Raw genomic sequence first — 16687 nt, 5'->3', positions numbered from 1 at the left:
TCCTTGGCACAAAAGCCAAAAGCTTTAAGCTTGCACCTACTGGAGATCTGTCCCCTCCAATTTGCCAGTGTTTCTGTAGCCACTCTTGGCTTATTTTCATTTGTCAGAGAACAGTGTCAATTAATGTGATGCCAGTGACCCCACTATTCCTGAATATAGACCCCTGCTCTGCCACTGTCTTTTTCATGGCTTTGGACTTGTCACATGGCCTCTCACTCTTTATAGCTGCTCACTGGAAATGTTGGTCCCACTCCAGGTCCTGCTTGCTTTTTCCTATGAAGCAGCAGGATTTATTATTTCTGTGTAACAAGGGGCCAACTCTTTTGGTCATATCTGGGTTCTTAAGAAGTCTGTTTGTCTGAAAGATGTTCACTTATGCCACTGGTATGTGGGTGTAAGTTGAGGGCTTAGTTCAGCTGGCCTTGAGTCCAGCTGTGTTGGATGAGAAGGTCTGACCAGTCTCACACAGACCTTGCCTATCTTGTAGCAGCTTAGTAGATAACAATAGAGCATCTCTGGGGTTCGCTTCCTTTTTTCACTCATGTTGAACATCTTCCCATTTAAACAACCATCCAAAACAAATGGGTTCTTCCAGCCAAAACTGTGCACAAACTTCCTCTATTATTTACACAGCTTGAACTTGCTGTGCCCTCCAATCTCTGCTGTGTATGCTCAGCAGCCATACCATGGTGCTCTCTCAGCTGTGTTTACAGTCTGGAGGAGTTTGCAATGAGTCTGTTTAGTGTGAAAACTCCACCCTATGGTGGGCTGGGGGCTGGTAAGCCAGGAGGCTGGGGGGCAGCATAAAGCAGATGGGAGTAAATCTCCTTATTCAGCTCTCAGTCCCTTCCGATTGGAAACAGTTGCCCAGTGGTCCTGGTGAAAAATCACATGAACAGGACAATGGGGTTGTTCTGTTTCTGTACAACCTCTATACTCCCATTTATAATGAAGGCAGATCAAAGAGGAACTTCCCATGGTAACACAGGGGTTGGTTTAAATTACACTGTCTGGGTCTATCAAAGGAAGAATTGCCAAGAATAAAAGTCATCTCCCTTTTGGAGGTACTCAGCTCAGTGCATTGCTTGGCAGCACATCCATCTGCCAGTGCCACTTCCTCTATAAATGTGTTTGCACTCTGTGTGCCCAGCAACTGAGACTTCAGGGGCTTAGGAAACTCTTGGTTTCCTCTGTGGCGAGAGGCTCCTTTGGGGCAGAGCTGTGAGATGGAGCAGTGGCTATGGACAGAACTAGTGGAAGCCTTCTGGGCAGAGAAGGTGGCAGTGGCCAAGAGCTCTTTCTGCTTTGCTTCCACAGATTCCTATAGAAATGACTCCATCACCTGTGATCAAAGCTGAACCCAAAGAAGTGAACCAGTTTCTAAATGTACCTACAGGTAAGAAGATAGAATTTCCTGGTCGACTATATTACTCAGCTCTAGATTGTTATTATACAGAGTGGAAAGGCAACACCTAAAAGCAGAGCTGTGCATATGAGGTAACACTGGGGCAGAGAACAATAGAGGAGTGGGCACTGCACTGTTCTAACTCTGCATCAAGAGCCACACACAAAATTGTTCAGACAGGGACTCCCAGGCAAAACAGGCTACTTCAGAGTTGGAAATATGCAAGAGTGCCTTTAAAATCCTCAGAGAGACTGTAGAGCTATCCAAAAATAACCATCTGAAAGTCAGGAAATTCAGGATCCAGTTTAATTTGAAAGAAACCCAAGCATCTGAAAATCTGCCGATGCACAAATGAAAGCACTATGGGAACTCCCACTGCCGCAGAGAGACATTCCTTAGGCATATTCCCACCTCCATTAAGGCCCCTAGGGCTCTCCAGTACAAAGTGGGGACAGTTTTCAAGTGCTTGGAAAACAACTGAGTGACTGGAGCCCTGTTGGATCAAGTGTGCTGGCAAGTGTGTGAGCCCTGCAGTGCTTTTGGAAGAGCGTTTCTCTCACAGAGCTTCCTGTACTTGTGAACAGGCTATGGAGCAAAACATCATGGGCTTTTTTACTTCATTTTGGTTGACACGGAGTACCTTATTGTTTTGTAAATACCTTTCCTTGGCAAAGCCCTGCCAGCTCCTCTGCAGTTCCTAGTTTAGCACATTTGAGGTCAGTCTAACCACTGTCTTGGGCAGTGCTCAGTCAAGCATTTTTCTCAGACTCACCCCATCTTGTGAAACTCATCACCCTCTCCTCCCAGCCCTGTGTTATGGCAGAGCCCTATGCCTGTACTAACAGGCTGACATGAGAGCCATTGACTTGATCTTCTTATTCCTCAGCAGATGACCTGGTGCAGATGCCTCCAACTCCACCCAGCAGCCATGGCAGTGACAGTGATGGATCTCAGAGCCCTCGGTCCCTGCCCCCCTCCAGCCCAGCCCGGCCTGCTGCTCGCTCTTCTACTGCCATCTCCTCCTCACCTCTCCTCACAGCACCACATGTAAGGAGGCAACAGGGCTGTGACACAGGGCTTCTTGCCGCTCAGAGGGGTTTGTAGGATTTCCAAGGTTTATGTGGAGGTTCCTGGCCTTGGTAAGGTCTCTAAGCTGAAATGCTCTGTCAAGGCAATGTGATCTCTTAGCACAAGGATGTGGGGACAAGAAGTGCTCACAGGAGTGAGAAGAGGCACAATGAATTGTGCATATCTACCAGCAGCTACCTTGTTTTAGCAGGTGCCGTGTTTCATCCATACTTTGGGAAGTGGCCTATGCACTAAGAGGACTTTCTGAGAAGGGTAATGAGAGAGGGGAATTACTGAGAATTCCCATAACCAGACCATTTTAACTGTTGCCCAGAAGTCTGTTGTCAGGGTCTTGCAGTGCAAGTATGTAACCAGCCTCACTGTGAAGGAAGGGATGCCCTCCCAAGTAAAAGAGGAAACGAGCTGCTGAGCTGTGCCCCCAGGATGAGGTTGAGAGTAGGAAAGAGCACTGCCCTGCACCTCACTGGTGTTGGGGCAGCAGTGTATTCTATTCTGATGTGTACAGCCTCTAGCTGCTCTGCAAAGCTTTAAGGAGGATCACTGGGGTAGAACTTGCTGACCCTGATGGATGCTCTCTGTGTGTTTCAGAAGTTACAAGGAACCTCTGGCCCACTGCTCTTGACGGAAGAGGAGAAGCGCACCTTGATTGCAGAGGGTTACCCCATTCCTACCAAGCTGCCCCTCACCAAAGCAGAGGAGAAAGCACTGAAGAGGGTCAGAAGGAAAATCAAGAACAAGGTGACTGCAAAAAATGTAATCAAGCAGTTCCCATGATTCCAGAGCATCCTCAGCTGACCAGTACTATAATTATCCTCACCTTCTCAGCTGCACTACAGTTCAGAAAAGGTGGGATTGTGCCTTTGGTACACTAGCACGAGCCCCCCAACCCACAAAAATTGTGCCAAGGGGCATCTCTGCTCTGCATACAGCCGTACCTGGGAAGTGTGGATTCCAGCCCAGCTCCTGGGAGTGTGTGGCATGGGATAGGGTTCACAGGTCAGACAAACTGTTCCAGTCAGGCTTTGTTGCAAGGACAGGGAAACCAAAACCATTGCATGGTGCAGAATGGGTGATGCAGAGTGTTCAGCAGCCAGGCAGAGGCTGTGAGACTTTAGACTGGGATTAGAAAGCATCCTGTGGAAGAAACACGGGAGAGACTGAACTAATCACCCAGTGACTCAAAAGTGGCCTGGGGCAGGATCGGCCTGAATGGCCATAGCACATACCTGTGTGAGTCAGAGGAGTGGAACGAAACCCTAAAGATGCTCTCAGCAGCGAGGGGTATAATGCAACAAATGGTTGCAGGCTACAAGCCAAGGAAGGCTTCATACCCACAGCGTCCACCCCCCCTAGTTTTGCCCTAGAGATCAGCAGGAATGGCAGACTGGAAGGCAACTCCCCATTTGCCTTTAGGATGCTGTGTGTGCAAGAAACAAACAAGATGCATGAGCCACAAAGAAATGTTCAGAGGCTTATGATACTGACTCCCCTCTGCTCCCCTCACAGATCTCTGCTCAGGAGAGCCGCAGAAAGAAGAAAGAGTATGTGGAATGTCTAGAGAAAAAGTAAGTTTCTTCTTCTCAGTCTGGCATTGAAAAAAGGAATCCTGTCCATGCAAAGTCCCCCTTTCTAGTGTTTTGTCTCTGAATTGCTCAAAAAATACAATTCCTTGCAAGGATGGCTGCCCAGGAGTTTGGTTTGGAATCCTGCCCCTACTCTCCTCCCTCCTAGAAATCCTCTTGCGGGATAAAGATTGGTCAAGAAATTTTGTGTTTCCAACTGCTTCATTTGGCTGGTCCCCTGTAAAACACAGGTCATTTTGGCTGCCAACAAAGTGGGATTTTGGGTTTCCCCACTAGAAGTTGCTTCTATTTTGTCTGTCCCCTAAGTGGCAAGCTGTCTGAGAGCACCCATCATGACTTTTTCCCCCTCTATTCCCATGAAGGTGGACACACAAACACTTGACAGCAAGAAAAATCCTGCATTACAGTTATTCCCCACTCTTCCCCACTTCCACTCTGCATTAGCTTTGTTTTTTTCCTATGCATGACAGGCATAAGCCCAAGGTGATGTCACGTGACTCTGACTGGGTAGAAAATAACTCCTGTACTGGCAACCCCTAATGTGCATTCCCAAGCAAAAAAAAATGCTGGAATCCAAGCACAAATTCTGTATAATTACCATCTTCTTCCCAGTTACTAACACCATCTGAGATCAGCAAATGGAAAAAAACAACCCCCAAATCCAACTTTAATTAACTCTTCTCCGTGATGCAATTTATCTTCTCTAGTTGCACAGAAATGCTCAATTAAATAGATGATTCAAGGTACCTCAGTGTGAATGGGTATGCCCAGCTATCAGAGCACATCACCTCCAGCTAGTGTCCCATATGGGACCTTTAAGCCAGGGCTGGGGAGTTGGCTGACCTCGCTCAAGGGGCAGGCCCAGGGCGTTTGGTGCTGGGGCCTCCTCCCCAGATGTGGCTGTGGTGCCTGTATGTACTCAGCAGTTTGTTACGCTAGAGCATTGCTTTGACAGATGGCTTTCAAACAATGCCAGGTTTAAATGTGAACCAAAAGCAGCATTCAGTGATTTTTTTTTTTTTTTAATAGAACATGTCTTTGGTCAGCTTGGCTTACTAAAAACTGTTTTGTCAAAACCTCTCCTTGGGCCCTTCCCCATTCAGTTTGACACTTTTGCTGGAAGTCCAGTTTTTGCACGGAACGCCTGGTTCAAAGGCTGTGGTGCAAACCTCCAGCAGGATTAGGCTGTGTCTCTGGCTTACCTTTCTCCCGACCTGGAGGCACTCCCCTTCCCATGTCCCAGCTGCAGATCAACCACTTTCCCGTCGTAAGCCCTAGGAAGGAGCGTGCAGGTTCTCTGCTGCCCTCAAGTGCCTGCAGTCGGAGCTCGCCCAGCGTTTCCACAGAACGGCCTAGATTTCACAGCCAGGGCAGAGTCCAGGGCAGGTTCTCAGGGAGTGGTTTGACTTTGGTCCGCTCCTCCTTTTTCATGCTTCTTAGGGGGATTGGAAGTGATGGAAATGCCTGCATAGCTTTGGGTCTGCCCTGACTTGACCTGCCTGTAACCAGGTGCTCCTGTCTCTCCCAACCCCCAGAAGACCCTGAGCTGGGAACTGTCACATGTAACTGTCCACCTGCAGTCTCATCCCTGCTCCGTTGGGGCTGCAATCAGCTGGGCCAAGTGACATTTGATTTCAAGACTGTATCTGCAGGTGATAGATGAAGCCACTGAGCCTCCATACCCCACAAAAAGCAAGGATTGCATTGTCTTAATCTTTCTGGCCTTTGTGACTAACTGGCTGTGGGTTTTATTCCCATAGGGTAGAGACATACACAACAGAAAACAATGAACTCTGGAAAAAAGTGGAGACCTTAGAAAATGCAAACAGGTAAGAGAAGCTAGACTTGACCCTCTGTGTGTGGGTGGGGCAGGGTGGGTAGAAAGGGAAGTCAGGAGTGCTGGAGCAGGGGGACAAGAAGAGAAAAGCAGGCTCCCCCAGCTCCTGGACGGGTGCTGCTTGGCGAGGTGCTGCTTTGCAGCCCGTGACTGCAATGAGGCAGCTGGGTTTGGTTAGCAAGCCTGGAATGTTTGTGTTGGGACGCCAGGATGCTCCACAGCGAGGGGAGGGAGGGAAGGCATGTTTCCCAAATCTTTTTGTCCTTCTCTGTGCAATCCTTTGGGCTCATGCTGCCTTCTCCATTCCCCTCCAGGGCTCTGTCTCTCTCCAGGGCAGAGGCATTAAGAGAGGCCCCTCACCCCAGCCTCTCAGACCCACTGTTTCTGCTTTTGGGCTCTTCAGAGAAATACAAAACCCTGGACATATTGTGGCTGTTTCAGGCTTCTCTTGAGAAAGCTGAACAGACTTGATGAATGCAGGGAAAGCCCATTCTTCTAATAAAAGTAGAGATCCCAACTCCCACAAATCCAAGGCAATTCCTTGTTCATGTGGTGTTCCAGCCCTTTCTCAGCTTCTTTTGGGCAAAGCAAGCCCAAAGAATCTCTGTCTCATCTGCTGCTACTGCTCACCTGAAAGGAGCAAGCTTGCTCCCACAGCCCCGAAGTTCTCTCACCCAAGGTTCCAGGTTTCCTCACTCAAAACTCTGGTGAGCACTTCTAATATGCAGAGCTGGCCAACCAATCACCAGAGGAATTTGCTCCCTTGGAAGCAAATAATGGAGACTTCCACCCTGCAGTGGGGATGGACAGCTGGAGCTAGAAGAGAGCCCAGCTCTGCCCCCTCAACAGGTGTGAGCATGGGCAGGGTAAACTCCAAGAGATGCTCGTCTCTATAGCCCCATTTATATCAGCTTGAATTGGAGAACCACAGCCAGAGAGCTAGTTCCTCACCCACTCCTCTGCTGCCATGACAGCTCATGGAATACTCCTAGAGGGTCCACTGCACACCTTCCTCCCATCCATGACACGAGTGCAGTGACCTTGGCTTCCAGGCCTGACACTGGTGCTGGGACAGGGTGTTGCCAGGCATGGTCTGGCTGAGGTGTGTGAGATCCAGAGGTTTCCTGTCTGCCAGAGATGCAGTTGCCCAGCTGCTCTCATGCATGGGGGACATCTTGCCCCCCAGCCTCTCTGGGAATGCGGGCAGCCCTGCTGCTGAAAAAGTGAGCCCCACCCTGAAAAATCAGGAGACTGGCCTAAAAGCCAAGAGATTTTTTTTTCCCCTAAAACACACATTGTATTCTTTCTAATTGGGTTTGGTTTTTGAGCATTGCCAGTGGGACACTCTGTGCTTCTCTCCACGTGTACAGGGAGCAAAACAGGATTTGGAAAGGGATAAAGCCAGGATTTGCCTGCAATCTCCTGGTTCCAGGACCTGGCATTTTATGAAAGCTCAAATATACTTGTGGAGAACAGTCAGTGCTCCCAGAGGGAAAGTCAGCAATAGTCTCCATTTCAATAATATGCAACTCTTGGGAACTGTGTGCTCTGTAGTCTCCCTCATCCCAGGTTCCTTCACCAGCTCAGTGGAGGGCTCAGTAGTTCTTGTTAACACCTACCACTGTTTTGTGTTATGTTTGCAGATGCCCATGAACAGTTAAATGGGGCAGAGAGACCTTAGCATGTGTTTCAGCCAGGGCAGTCAGAGAATGAATTAATTGCTGAACTCAAGATTTGGCTTTGCCTACATCCCTCTGCAGAATTTGCCAAGACTGAAGAAGCTCAAGGGAATCACAACTGTTTCTTATTTCTCTCTCCACCACAGTTTGGGGCACAGGTTGAGCTTCAGAGGATGTGTCTCTGAGTGAAGTGGGAACAGGCAAGCCTGTGCTAAAGGTTTGGCCTGTCTACAAAGTTCAGCCTCCATGCCAGAGCTTGGTTTGCATGGTACGCTGGCTCTCCACTGCTCTGGGAATTGACTGGCTGGGCTTTCAGGCACCCAGGAGTCCTAATGAATGGGTCATTCATAATAGTGGGTAGGTGCAGTGAAGGTGGTGGTGGACCCACAGATAAGACCCTTTTTTGTTTCTTGTTTCCCAAGCCTGTTTGGTCAGATAGCTTAAGCAACATACAGGAAAGGGGAGATACTTGTTTTCACAAGAAGGGAAAATCAAGGTACAATATGAAGTGGGTAGTGGTATTCTTGGCTCACTTACTGGCTTCTACCTCCTTATTAAGTTTTGATATGCATTGTTTCCTATCACAGGACTCTGCTCCAGCAGTTACAGAAACTTCAGGCTCTGGTAGCTGGGAAAGTCTCCAGACCTTATAAAATGGCTTCCACGCAGACTGGGACCTGTCTAATGGTATAAGCTTCATTTCCATCTTCCTTACTGGCCATGCTTCTCCAGACAGCTTTGTTGATTGCCTGTCTCTACCCTCTTCCCTGCTGCCCAGCTCTGTTGTCAGTTACATCTGCTCTTTCCTTTTGTGTTATAGTCACCAGAGCTGGGCCCTGTGTCATACATACATCAGTTGTTTATGCAACAACATTAGAATAATTCCTGCATTTTCACTACCTTCTTCTTTGGGCAAAAAAAGCACTTCATTTGCTTTTCATTAGCTATTAGCCATTCAGCAAAAATTTTCATTGAGCTTCCATCATAATGGGCAGAATTTTCTTTTGCTGAGCTGGTAATGCTTAATGTTTAACTCAGCAGGGCAGATGAACACTCCAAGTATTCATCCCAGTGGGCATTACCTTGTGTTTATCAGCAAGAAATGGCATCTGTTCTTGCTATGCCTGCACACAGGCTTTGTTAAATCCAGCTGGAATTCTCTTTGTCCTTTCAACTAACCATAATAATTCAGAGTTGTCTGTTGTTTTGGTAATCCCTGTTTGCCTCATAGTGGAGGATCATGGTTAATAAATATTGGCTTCATTGAGGAGTTTTAGGGCATGCCAGTGTGTAGCCATAAATAGAGTCAATTGCTTATTCTTAATCTCCTTTTTTTTTTTCTGGGGAAAAGTTTCTGATCCATAGTAAAAATCTAATCTTCACCCCTTTGATGTCTTTGCAGGATTGTCATAGTAGCTGCTCGTGACAAATTTGTCAGTTAGTTATCTATATCTGGTTATCACTTCAGTACTGTTAGCAGTCACAAAATGCAAACAGATGGTGAGGTACTTGCCCCACTTTCTCAGCACCCTTAGTGTCCTGAGGGATTGTTTTTTGGTCCTGGTTCAGTGAGTTTCCTTGGTTCCAGAGCCCCTGCTCTGTAATTTCAAGTACTTCCTCCTCTCAAAATCTGCTCAACCTTTTGCTACTCTTTGCTGCCCCCATGTCAGACTAGATTTTAACGACTGTCTTTTTTTTTTTCCCTGCTCTCTGTCTTCATTCCCAAGTTCTTTCCACATTTTTGGGTGTGACCCAGCTGAGCCCAGTGACTCATTGCTCCTTTATGCAGCAGCTGATCAGAGCACCCCTGGCTCCAGTTCTTCAGTGATACTACCTGGAATAAACAAGTCTAGAAGAGGTGCCTTCCAGACATCCCCTGTGCTACAGGCTGATATAATATCTAATTTAGCTTCCCAACAATGCCTTATGTCTCCTTGCTGCTCCCTTTGTTGCAGGCATCCCAGCCCACACATCCACTCTCTCAGACTTCCTAGCTTTGAAGCATTTAAAGAATTTGTAATTTGCTTTCCTATTTTTGACCAGTTCCTTTCACAAGCCTCTGAGTTCTCATTTTCCATTTTTATATACAGCATTCCTTATCATGACAGATATGTAGAATCATTGTGTCTTGCAGCATGGGAGTAGAGCAGACTACCCTTCTTCTTTAGCCCTGTGTCATTGCTGCTGGATATTTGTACTTCCACTTCTTGAAGGCCTCCAGTGGTGAGCAGTCCTCAGCCTCCTCAGGCTAACCATTCCAGTGCTATGTTATCTTTCTCAGATAAAGTTTTCTTGCTATCTCATCTCACTCTTCCTTGCAGCAGCTTCAGCCTATTAGAAGTTCTTCTGCCCCCTGTAAGCAAGATCTGTTTATTCTCCCTTTGTGCAGCTGCATTTTACGTATTTGAAAACTCTTGTTTTTGAGCAACTCTCTTTAGTCTGGTCTGCTAAATCCCCAGACTTCAGTCTTCCTTTGAACACTGAGTTACTGAATCACTGCCTGTTCCCAGAGCTATCTTCCAGACTTTCTCCAATGGCCCTGCATTTTCTTGAAAGTATAGGGCCCAAAGCTGGGCATAGTGTTCCACCTGAAGGCCAGTACAAATCCAGCCAGAAAGCCTGTTCATAATGCTTGGGCTGACATTCACCCTTTGCAAAGTGACACTGGACCCATCTTATGCATCAGTTTAACTCCCATAGCCTCTCCTGTAGAACAGCTGAAACACGGAGCCACTGATGTGTTTGCCCTGTTAATCACTCCTGCCACCTCAGAGCTCTCAGCAGGTCTCCACATTTGTCTATACAGATCTTCCCACTCTTCTCTTGGACCACTTCTTCCCATGGTCAAGATCATTCCAAATTTGAATACTGACCAAAAGCCAGTCTGCTTGTAGTCTCTCCCATCTGCAGTTTGATACAGTCCATCGTTTAAGTCAAGCTTAAAAAGGATGAATCTTGCCAGATCTGTAACAGATCTCTCTGCTACTTCCTTACAGTTTGACAGTGAACCCTTTGATAAATACACTCTCAGTATGTCTTTTTTTTGATTAATTTTGCCTCCACCTTTCCAAATGGTTTTGCAGTAGTTTTCTCTGGCTTAATTTCCCTCAGTTGTAAGATGTCAAATAATGAGATGGTCAAAAGCTGTGACATAAATGTTACTCAGAATCAAGCCAAGAGTTACTGTTATGAAGTGTTGTAGAGTTTGAACTAGAAGTGAATCAGAGCATCAGAGTTAACCTGAAACAAAACAGAGTAAAAACAGTGCTGTTTTGCAAAACCCCAGCTGAAAGCCATGTTAAAGCAAGATGTTAAGAATACTGCTCTTTCTCAGCCCAAAAAGACTGGTTTATTTTGGAAGGAAAAAACAGACTTTACAGGGCTGGCTTCCTTTTCTCCAAGTTGTGTGTTTGGCTGTGATAATTCCAAGCAACATCCATTCAGAATTTATTTTTTCCTCTGTTTTTGCCGAATAAGGATTCTAAATTCTTCCTGTGGCTGCTATGACGTGCTTAGACAGCATCTATGCTGCCTTCATTTAATGTCCTTCCATTAAAACGAGCCATGAGGAGTCTGGACTCATCTTTGCATCCCTCTTTACATAACACAGTATCCCCATGTTACGATTTCATCTTCCACATCTCCTGGAATCCACTGGTGGTCAAAATTACCTTGATGTACCAGCTTCTGTGCATTACTTAGGCACAGGTATTCTGAAATAGGTGACTTCTGAAAAACAGTCAAGCAATTGCTGGCTGTCCCCACAGGCATCCACCCAGGACAAATTTGCTAGTTTATACATAGGTAGGAGAAATCACCAACAGATGCATCGCCTCTTTGGCTGCTCAGTTTGAGCACTGAGCTGGCAGCAGGTAGTTACAGACCATGCATGGTGCATGAGTGTTCAATAATTTGGCTCTGTACCATTTCCCGTGTGTGCCTTCTTGCTCTGTACTGGAAGTTCCCTAAGCTCTACAGAGTCCCTTACGATCAGCACTGGCATTTCACTCTGAAGCTTTACTGTCATGGCAGAATTTCCAGATAGCTCCAGACCTACCTGAGGGGGATCTCAGGGGAGATTTCACGTACCTTTCTCATGTTATCACTGCCTAGTAGCTCTGACCTGTCTGCCTGATTGCAGAAGGCAATGACACATGGTCCTGCATATCTACACATCAAGCATAAATTTAACCCTTTCCTAGAATTCTGCATCTTTACTATCAGATATTAGGCAACTGCAGTTCTGCTGTCATTTCTGTTCTTGCATGAATAGTAGCTTCACTTTGCTCTGTGTGTAGTACCTCACAGATTTCTCCCAGTGGGCTTGTTTCCTTTACAGCCCACAACAGCTCCTGCTAAGACAATGGTTAGGTTCTCTTCGGTCAAGGCAGAGTTAGTCCCTTTTGTTGAGTCTCCCTTCTTTTCAGCTTGTTTCTCAGCTATGCCTTCCACTATCTCTCCTCAATAGGACAAGCAAGTTCTCACAATTGAACCAGAAATACTTCAAATAAAGCAATAAGAGGAAGTTTCTGACTTCCCTTCTTGAATTTGCAACAGAGACTAGCACAGCAAGCCCCTTCCCTGTTTGGGGGACCACAGGGTATCCAGTTGTCAATATGACCAGATCTTCTTACACAGCCTCAAATTGTTGTGTTGTGGGGGGAGTGTTTCCTCATGGCTAGTGGCACTGATGCTGTGCTGATCTCCTTTCTAGGTGCTGGCACTCTGCTTCGTTCTGATCCTGGGATCCCTGATGCCCTGTCTCCCTGAATTCTCTTCAGCATCACAGACAGTGAAAGCAACACCAGCACCAGACATTTACACAACTAGTAAGAGTGAGTCTAATGTGGTTCCTCCATTTCAAGTTGTCAAACCATTTCCACCTCTTCTCTCGACACTCCCTGGTCAGGCATGGCATCCTCACCTCTGTGCCTACCCCACATGCTGGGGCTGTGGCAAGGGAAGACTCCTAATCTGTCAGTGGTACAAACTCCACAACAGCTCCTTGTTGGTCCTGTTGTCATCTGTGCTAACCGTTGTCCCAAAACATGTCAGGTGTCAAAGGAAGGAACATGAGGGAGAAGGGCAGATGGGTTGTCCTCTGAAGAGGCTGTGTCCAGGGGGGCATTTGCTTCATGAAGCTGGGGGGAGGAGGGTATCCTGCACAGTTACACATGGACAAGGCTGGGTGAGCATGTGCTGAAACCACTATCACGACCCACACCCATTGCAAGAGACCTTGTCCTCATTGTTAACCAATGCTCTCCTCTTTTCCAGTTCAGTCACGGAGCCTCCTTTTCTATGATGAGGGTGCTGGCTCCTTAGAAGAGAGCTATAGCTCCTTTCTAACCATGGACCATCCTGAGGGGTGGGAGGCCAAAAAAAGGCAGTCTGAGGAAGGAAGGCCTCATCTGGCCAGGACACATGAGACGGCTAAATATTTGAGTAAAACCCAGGTGGGTCCTGACCAGAACCGAACTGACCCAACTCTCAGCGACCTCAAAGAGCAATTCCGTGAGAGGTAGGTAAGTGGGGCCACCTTCTGAGCCCAAAACACAGTATGGTGTCTGGGGGTAAAGCAGCAGGCAGGTCTATCCCCTCTGCTGCAAGCTAAGGACAGCTGAGCTGCCCAGGGCCGGCAGTCATCTAAGACCAATGGTTGGAGGAGGCCACTGCTGGCAGGGAGCATAAGTACAAGTTTATTTTCTAGAGCAAAAGTTTGTCCATAAAGCAGTGTCCCACTTGCATAAAGATGTGGAGGGCTGGATGACTCGTGGTCCCGGGTTTGTGTTCCATTTAGTGCCCTGGGGAAGGAGTTCATCCTGGTCAGAGCAAACTAGCTGGGCACACATAGAGGTGAATTTGCATAGGAGGCTACAATGAACCTTGACTGATGCCTTGTCTTTTCTTTTCCTCAGGGAGACAAGCTCCAGTGAGACAACTGAATTCTTGTAGCAGCTGCTGGACCTCAAGGCCTCATCTGTCTGATTGCAGGATTCCCTCCTCACCAAGCAACTGAGGGGACTTGGCAGGAGAGGACACTGCATTTAGACGCTCCTAAACTGGCCTTGGGTTCAGCTCCTCCCCTTCCCCATCATCTCCATTAGTGCTGATCTCTCTGAGGAGAGTCACAGGACTGCCAGAACCAGCAATAAGTGTCTGGAGAAGCCCTGAGACTCCCTCTTCTCTGGCCTTACCTCCTGCTTAAATGAGCACTACCCTATGGATGTGGGCCCACCTTGGAGAGGAGGGAGATCAGGAGAAGCCCACAAACTATTCAGCTCACTCCCCAAAGCCTCCAGACCAAGGGGGCTGTCCCCACATGTGTACCCCTTGGCTACATCAGATGCACCTGAAGGAGAGAGAAAGTGCTGGATTTACTGTCCTGCCTGAGGGTTATAGGAGTGGGTGATATTGGTGCTGGAGAGATGGCTCTGGAGAGTTTGAGCTCATTCCTTGCCCTCCATATGTTAGTCTATTTCTGCTTCCATTGAGAGAAAACCTAGTTCTTCCTTGCTCTAGTTTTCTCTTGATGGACATGCCTACGTAACTTCAACACCAACTATCTGCAAAGATCTGCACACAAACGGAGTGGGGGAGAGAGACCCAGACAGATAAACCACCATAAAAATTAGCCAGCAGCTTCTGGTAACCAGAGCTCTGAAAGAGGGAATAACTTTCCCTCACAACCCACTTCTCCCCACCCTTAGCACCCTTGTTTTGGCAGGGGTGGTATTTTTCTTTCTGTTCCCAGCTTGGGCCCTACAGTGCAGTGCTAACCAGGTCAGTGGTCTTCTCACTTTCCATTCTGCAGGCCTTCCCCTTTGAGAGTGAGTGAGAAAAATACATTCCCATAACCCAACCCCCATCCCAGCTCTCCATCCCTGATTCTGCTTCATGCCTAATGGGGTCTTCCTAGGAACCACCATGGAGAGCTCTACAACCCATTGGAGGGCTTTCAGATTAGCCATCATTCCCCTCACATCCTCTGTGTGCAAAATAGTGTTGTGAAAGCCACTGAGGAGATACTGGCATTTCTGGAGACAGGAAATGTCTTATCTGTCAGGAAAGAGGTGGTATGTTGGAATTGGCCGGGGTCACCAAAGACAGTTTTAAACATCTTCTTTCTAAATGCTGATAGCAAAGATGGCAAACTCTTGCCATACCACCTCTCAGGCCAGATTTGCCAAGTTTGGTGTTGAAGTGACATCATCTCAAGCCTATGCCATCCTCTTCAGCACCCAGACACCCATTTCTGATCTATCTTCCTCCAGCAAAAGTCCTGCAAAAAGGCAGAAGTGTCTCCTCACTAAATTCCCTCAGCTGCCATTTGATGGAAGGACAATGTGGGACACGAGTGTCGGAGATCTGGGATGTGGCAGGTTGCCCCATGTGTAACACGGAAGTCCCTGTGCACTCTGCCAGGTCTCACAGCAGGTTCCTCTTCTGCTTGTTTCTCATCCTGAACTCACTCTGCACTGCCCCAGCCTCTCCTCTTCCCCCAGGCTGGGAGTGGAGTAGGCTCCCTGTTGAGGAAGGATGGGATGGCTCTTGCTCAAGGACTGAGAGAGGTGAGGGAAGGGCCCTCACATCCTTCTTTTCTCCCTACTGAAAATTGGTTTTGCCCCTCCAAGTCATTTAGGAAAATTTGGACACAGCTGGCTGCAATCGTGCACGCGTGGCCAGTGGGGTGCTGAAGAGGAAAGCTTTCAGCATTGCTCTGCTCTCCCCACGGGACCCGCTGGTCATCAGACACCACTGCAATCCCCATCCTCCACCTCCACCCCAGCACGAAGAACCACTGCCGGGTCCAAGCACACCCTCCTCCACCCCAACACTTCCACTGAGCATGTCCCCATGCCTCCCACTCCCACCGTTGTACAGAGATCAAGAGCAGAACTCGTTTGTACATAATGAAACTTATTTTGTATTATTGCCGATCCCTTAAGATATTGTATTTTGGAGACTCTCAGATCCTATTTTCAGTATTGTATTTTATTAATAATTAGTGCGGGCTTGGCATCTATGAATTTCTTTCTTGTGGCAGCTCACTTTCCAATTATACTCCAGCAGCTGCTTCTTCCCTCTTAAGTTGTTTTTTTTTGTGGTTTTTGTTTTGTTTTGTTTTCAAGCCACCCTTTCTCCTCCTTCTATCACTTGCTCTGCATTTGCTTTATGAAGCAAAATAAAAATAAAATAAAAAGATGCAGCATCAGCCCCGGGTTGCCAGGTGCTTTCATTGAGGCATGGTAGTCATGCCAGCCCACATGCACAGCTCCTCAGCTCCTGCTCCCTCTCCCATTCCCTGGCCACATGCAAAGATGGTTCAGTACTGGGACTTCGTGCTCCATGTCAGGGGCTAGAAACAAACTTGCATGTTTTATTTCCAGAAGCACTGTCATTGTCATTTCTTCTGCAGTTCTGAACAAATCTGAACAAGTTCAGAACTTTTCTGCCTCCATTTCTTCGCCCCCCTCGAAATACCACTATCATCCTCTTGGAAGGAAGAAGATAATAGAAGAAAGTATATGAGAAGCAAAGAGCTACTTTAGTGAAGAGGCTCTGCAGGGGTCTGTACAACAAAGACATAGCTCATAGCATGATGGTCCTGTCTGAAAAAATACCTAAATCTTTTCATTAACTGTAAAAGCAGCAACTGCACTCAAATGGGCAATAATGACCTGGGGCCTGGCTGTCAGCCTGTACCTCTGACAGTCCATTTACATCTGCAAAAACTGATAGGTTTTGTCCTGATTTTGTGTGAAACACAAAGCAGCAGGGGGTCTAGAAAACAAATTTTCATTTTCTAGCAAGCTTCAAGCAGGTTCATTAGAATTTGGCCATTGAAGCAACTCCTTGCAGTCAGCCCTCCATGTCTGGAAGGCAGCCCAAGCAGGAGCTCCTTTCAGAGATGCTATAAGGTGTCTTTATCTCCCACCTCTGGCTGAGCTGGTAGAGCAGGACTGTGCCACAGCAGAATGTGAGGTTTGGGGCTTACAAAGGTCTCTTTTTGCAGATTATAATTTCTTTGTGGAGAGGAATAAAGCTGTTGCCTTGCTGTTTTGACTGAGCTGGCCATTGAACAGCGCCTGGG

General features: G+C 47.3%; 1 protein-coding gene across 4 annotated transcripts in view; it reads left to right on the top strand.

The window, feature by feature from the left end:
* The window catches only part of CREB3L1 (cAMP responsive element binding protein 3 like 1), a 45279-nt gene extending 29471 nt beyond the window's left edge, over window positions 1-15808 (top strand). The window contains exons 4-12 of one of the 4 annotated variants that reach the window (XM_066188018.1): window positions 1318-1396; window positions 2292-2452; window positions 3083-3232; window positions 4001-4059; window positions 5838-5906; window positions 8181-8280; window positions 12308-12422; window positions 12871-13114; window positions 13512-15808. In XM_066188018.1, the coding sequence (XP_066044115.1) occupies window positions 1318-1396; window positions 2292-2452; window positions 3083-3232; window positions 4001-4059; window positions 5838-5906; window positions 8181-8280; window positions 12308-12422; window positions 12871-13114; window positions 13512-13548 (1014 nt within the window). In that variant the 3' untranslated portion in view covers window positions 13549-15808. Of the gene's footprint in view, window positions 1-1317; window positions 1397-2291; window positions 2453-3082; window positions 3233-4000; window positions 4060-5837; window positions 5907-8180; window positions 8281-12307; window positions 12429-12870; window positions 13119-13511 lie in introns of all 4 variants that reach the window. The other 3 variants (XM_066188017.1, XM_066188019.1, XM_066188016.1) reach the window with 3 other exon arrangements.
* Window positions 15809-16687: the final 879 nt, after the last annotated feature.

Source organism: Chamaea fasciata, unplaced genomic scaffold (assembly GCF_029207755.1).
Source record: "Chamaea fasciata isolate MVZ Bird 193981 ecotype frontalis unplaced genomic scaffold, bChaFas1.0.hap1 SCAF_7, whole genome shotgun sequence".
In the NCBI taxonomy this organism is placed as follows: Eukaryota; Metazoa; Chordata; class Aves; order Passeriformes; family Sylviidae; genus Chamaea; species Chamaea fasciata.
Note: the sequence above shows the minus strand (reverse complement) of the source record. Positions and strands in the feature narration are given on the sequence as shown.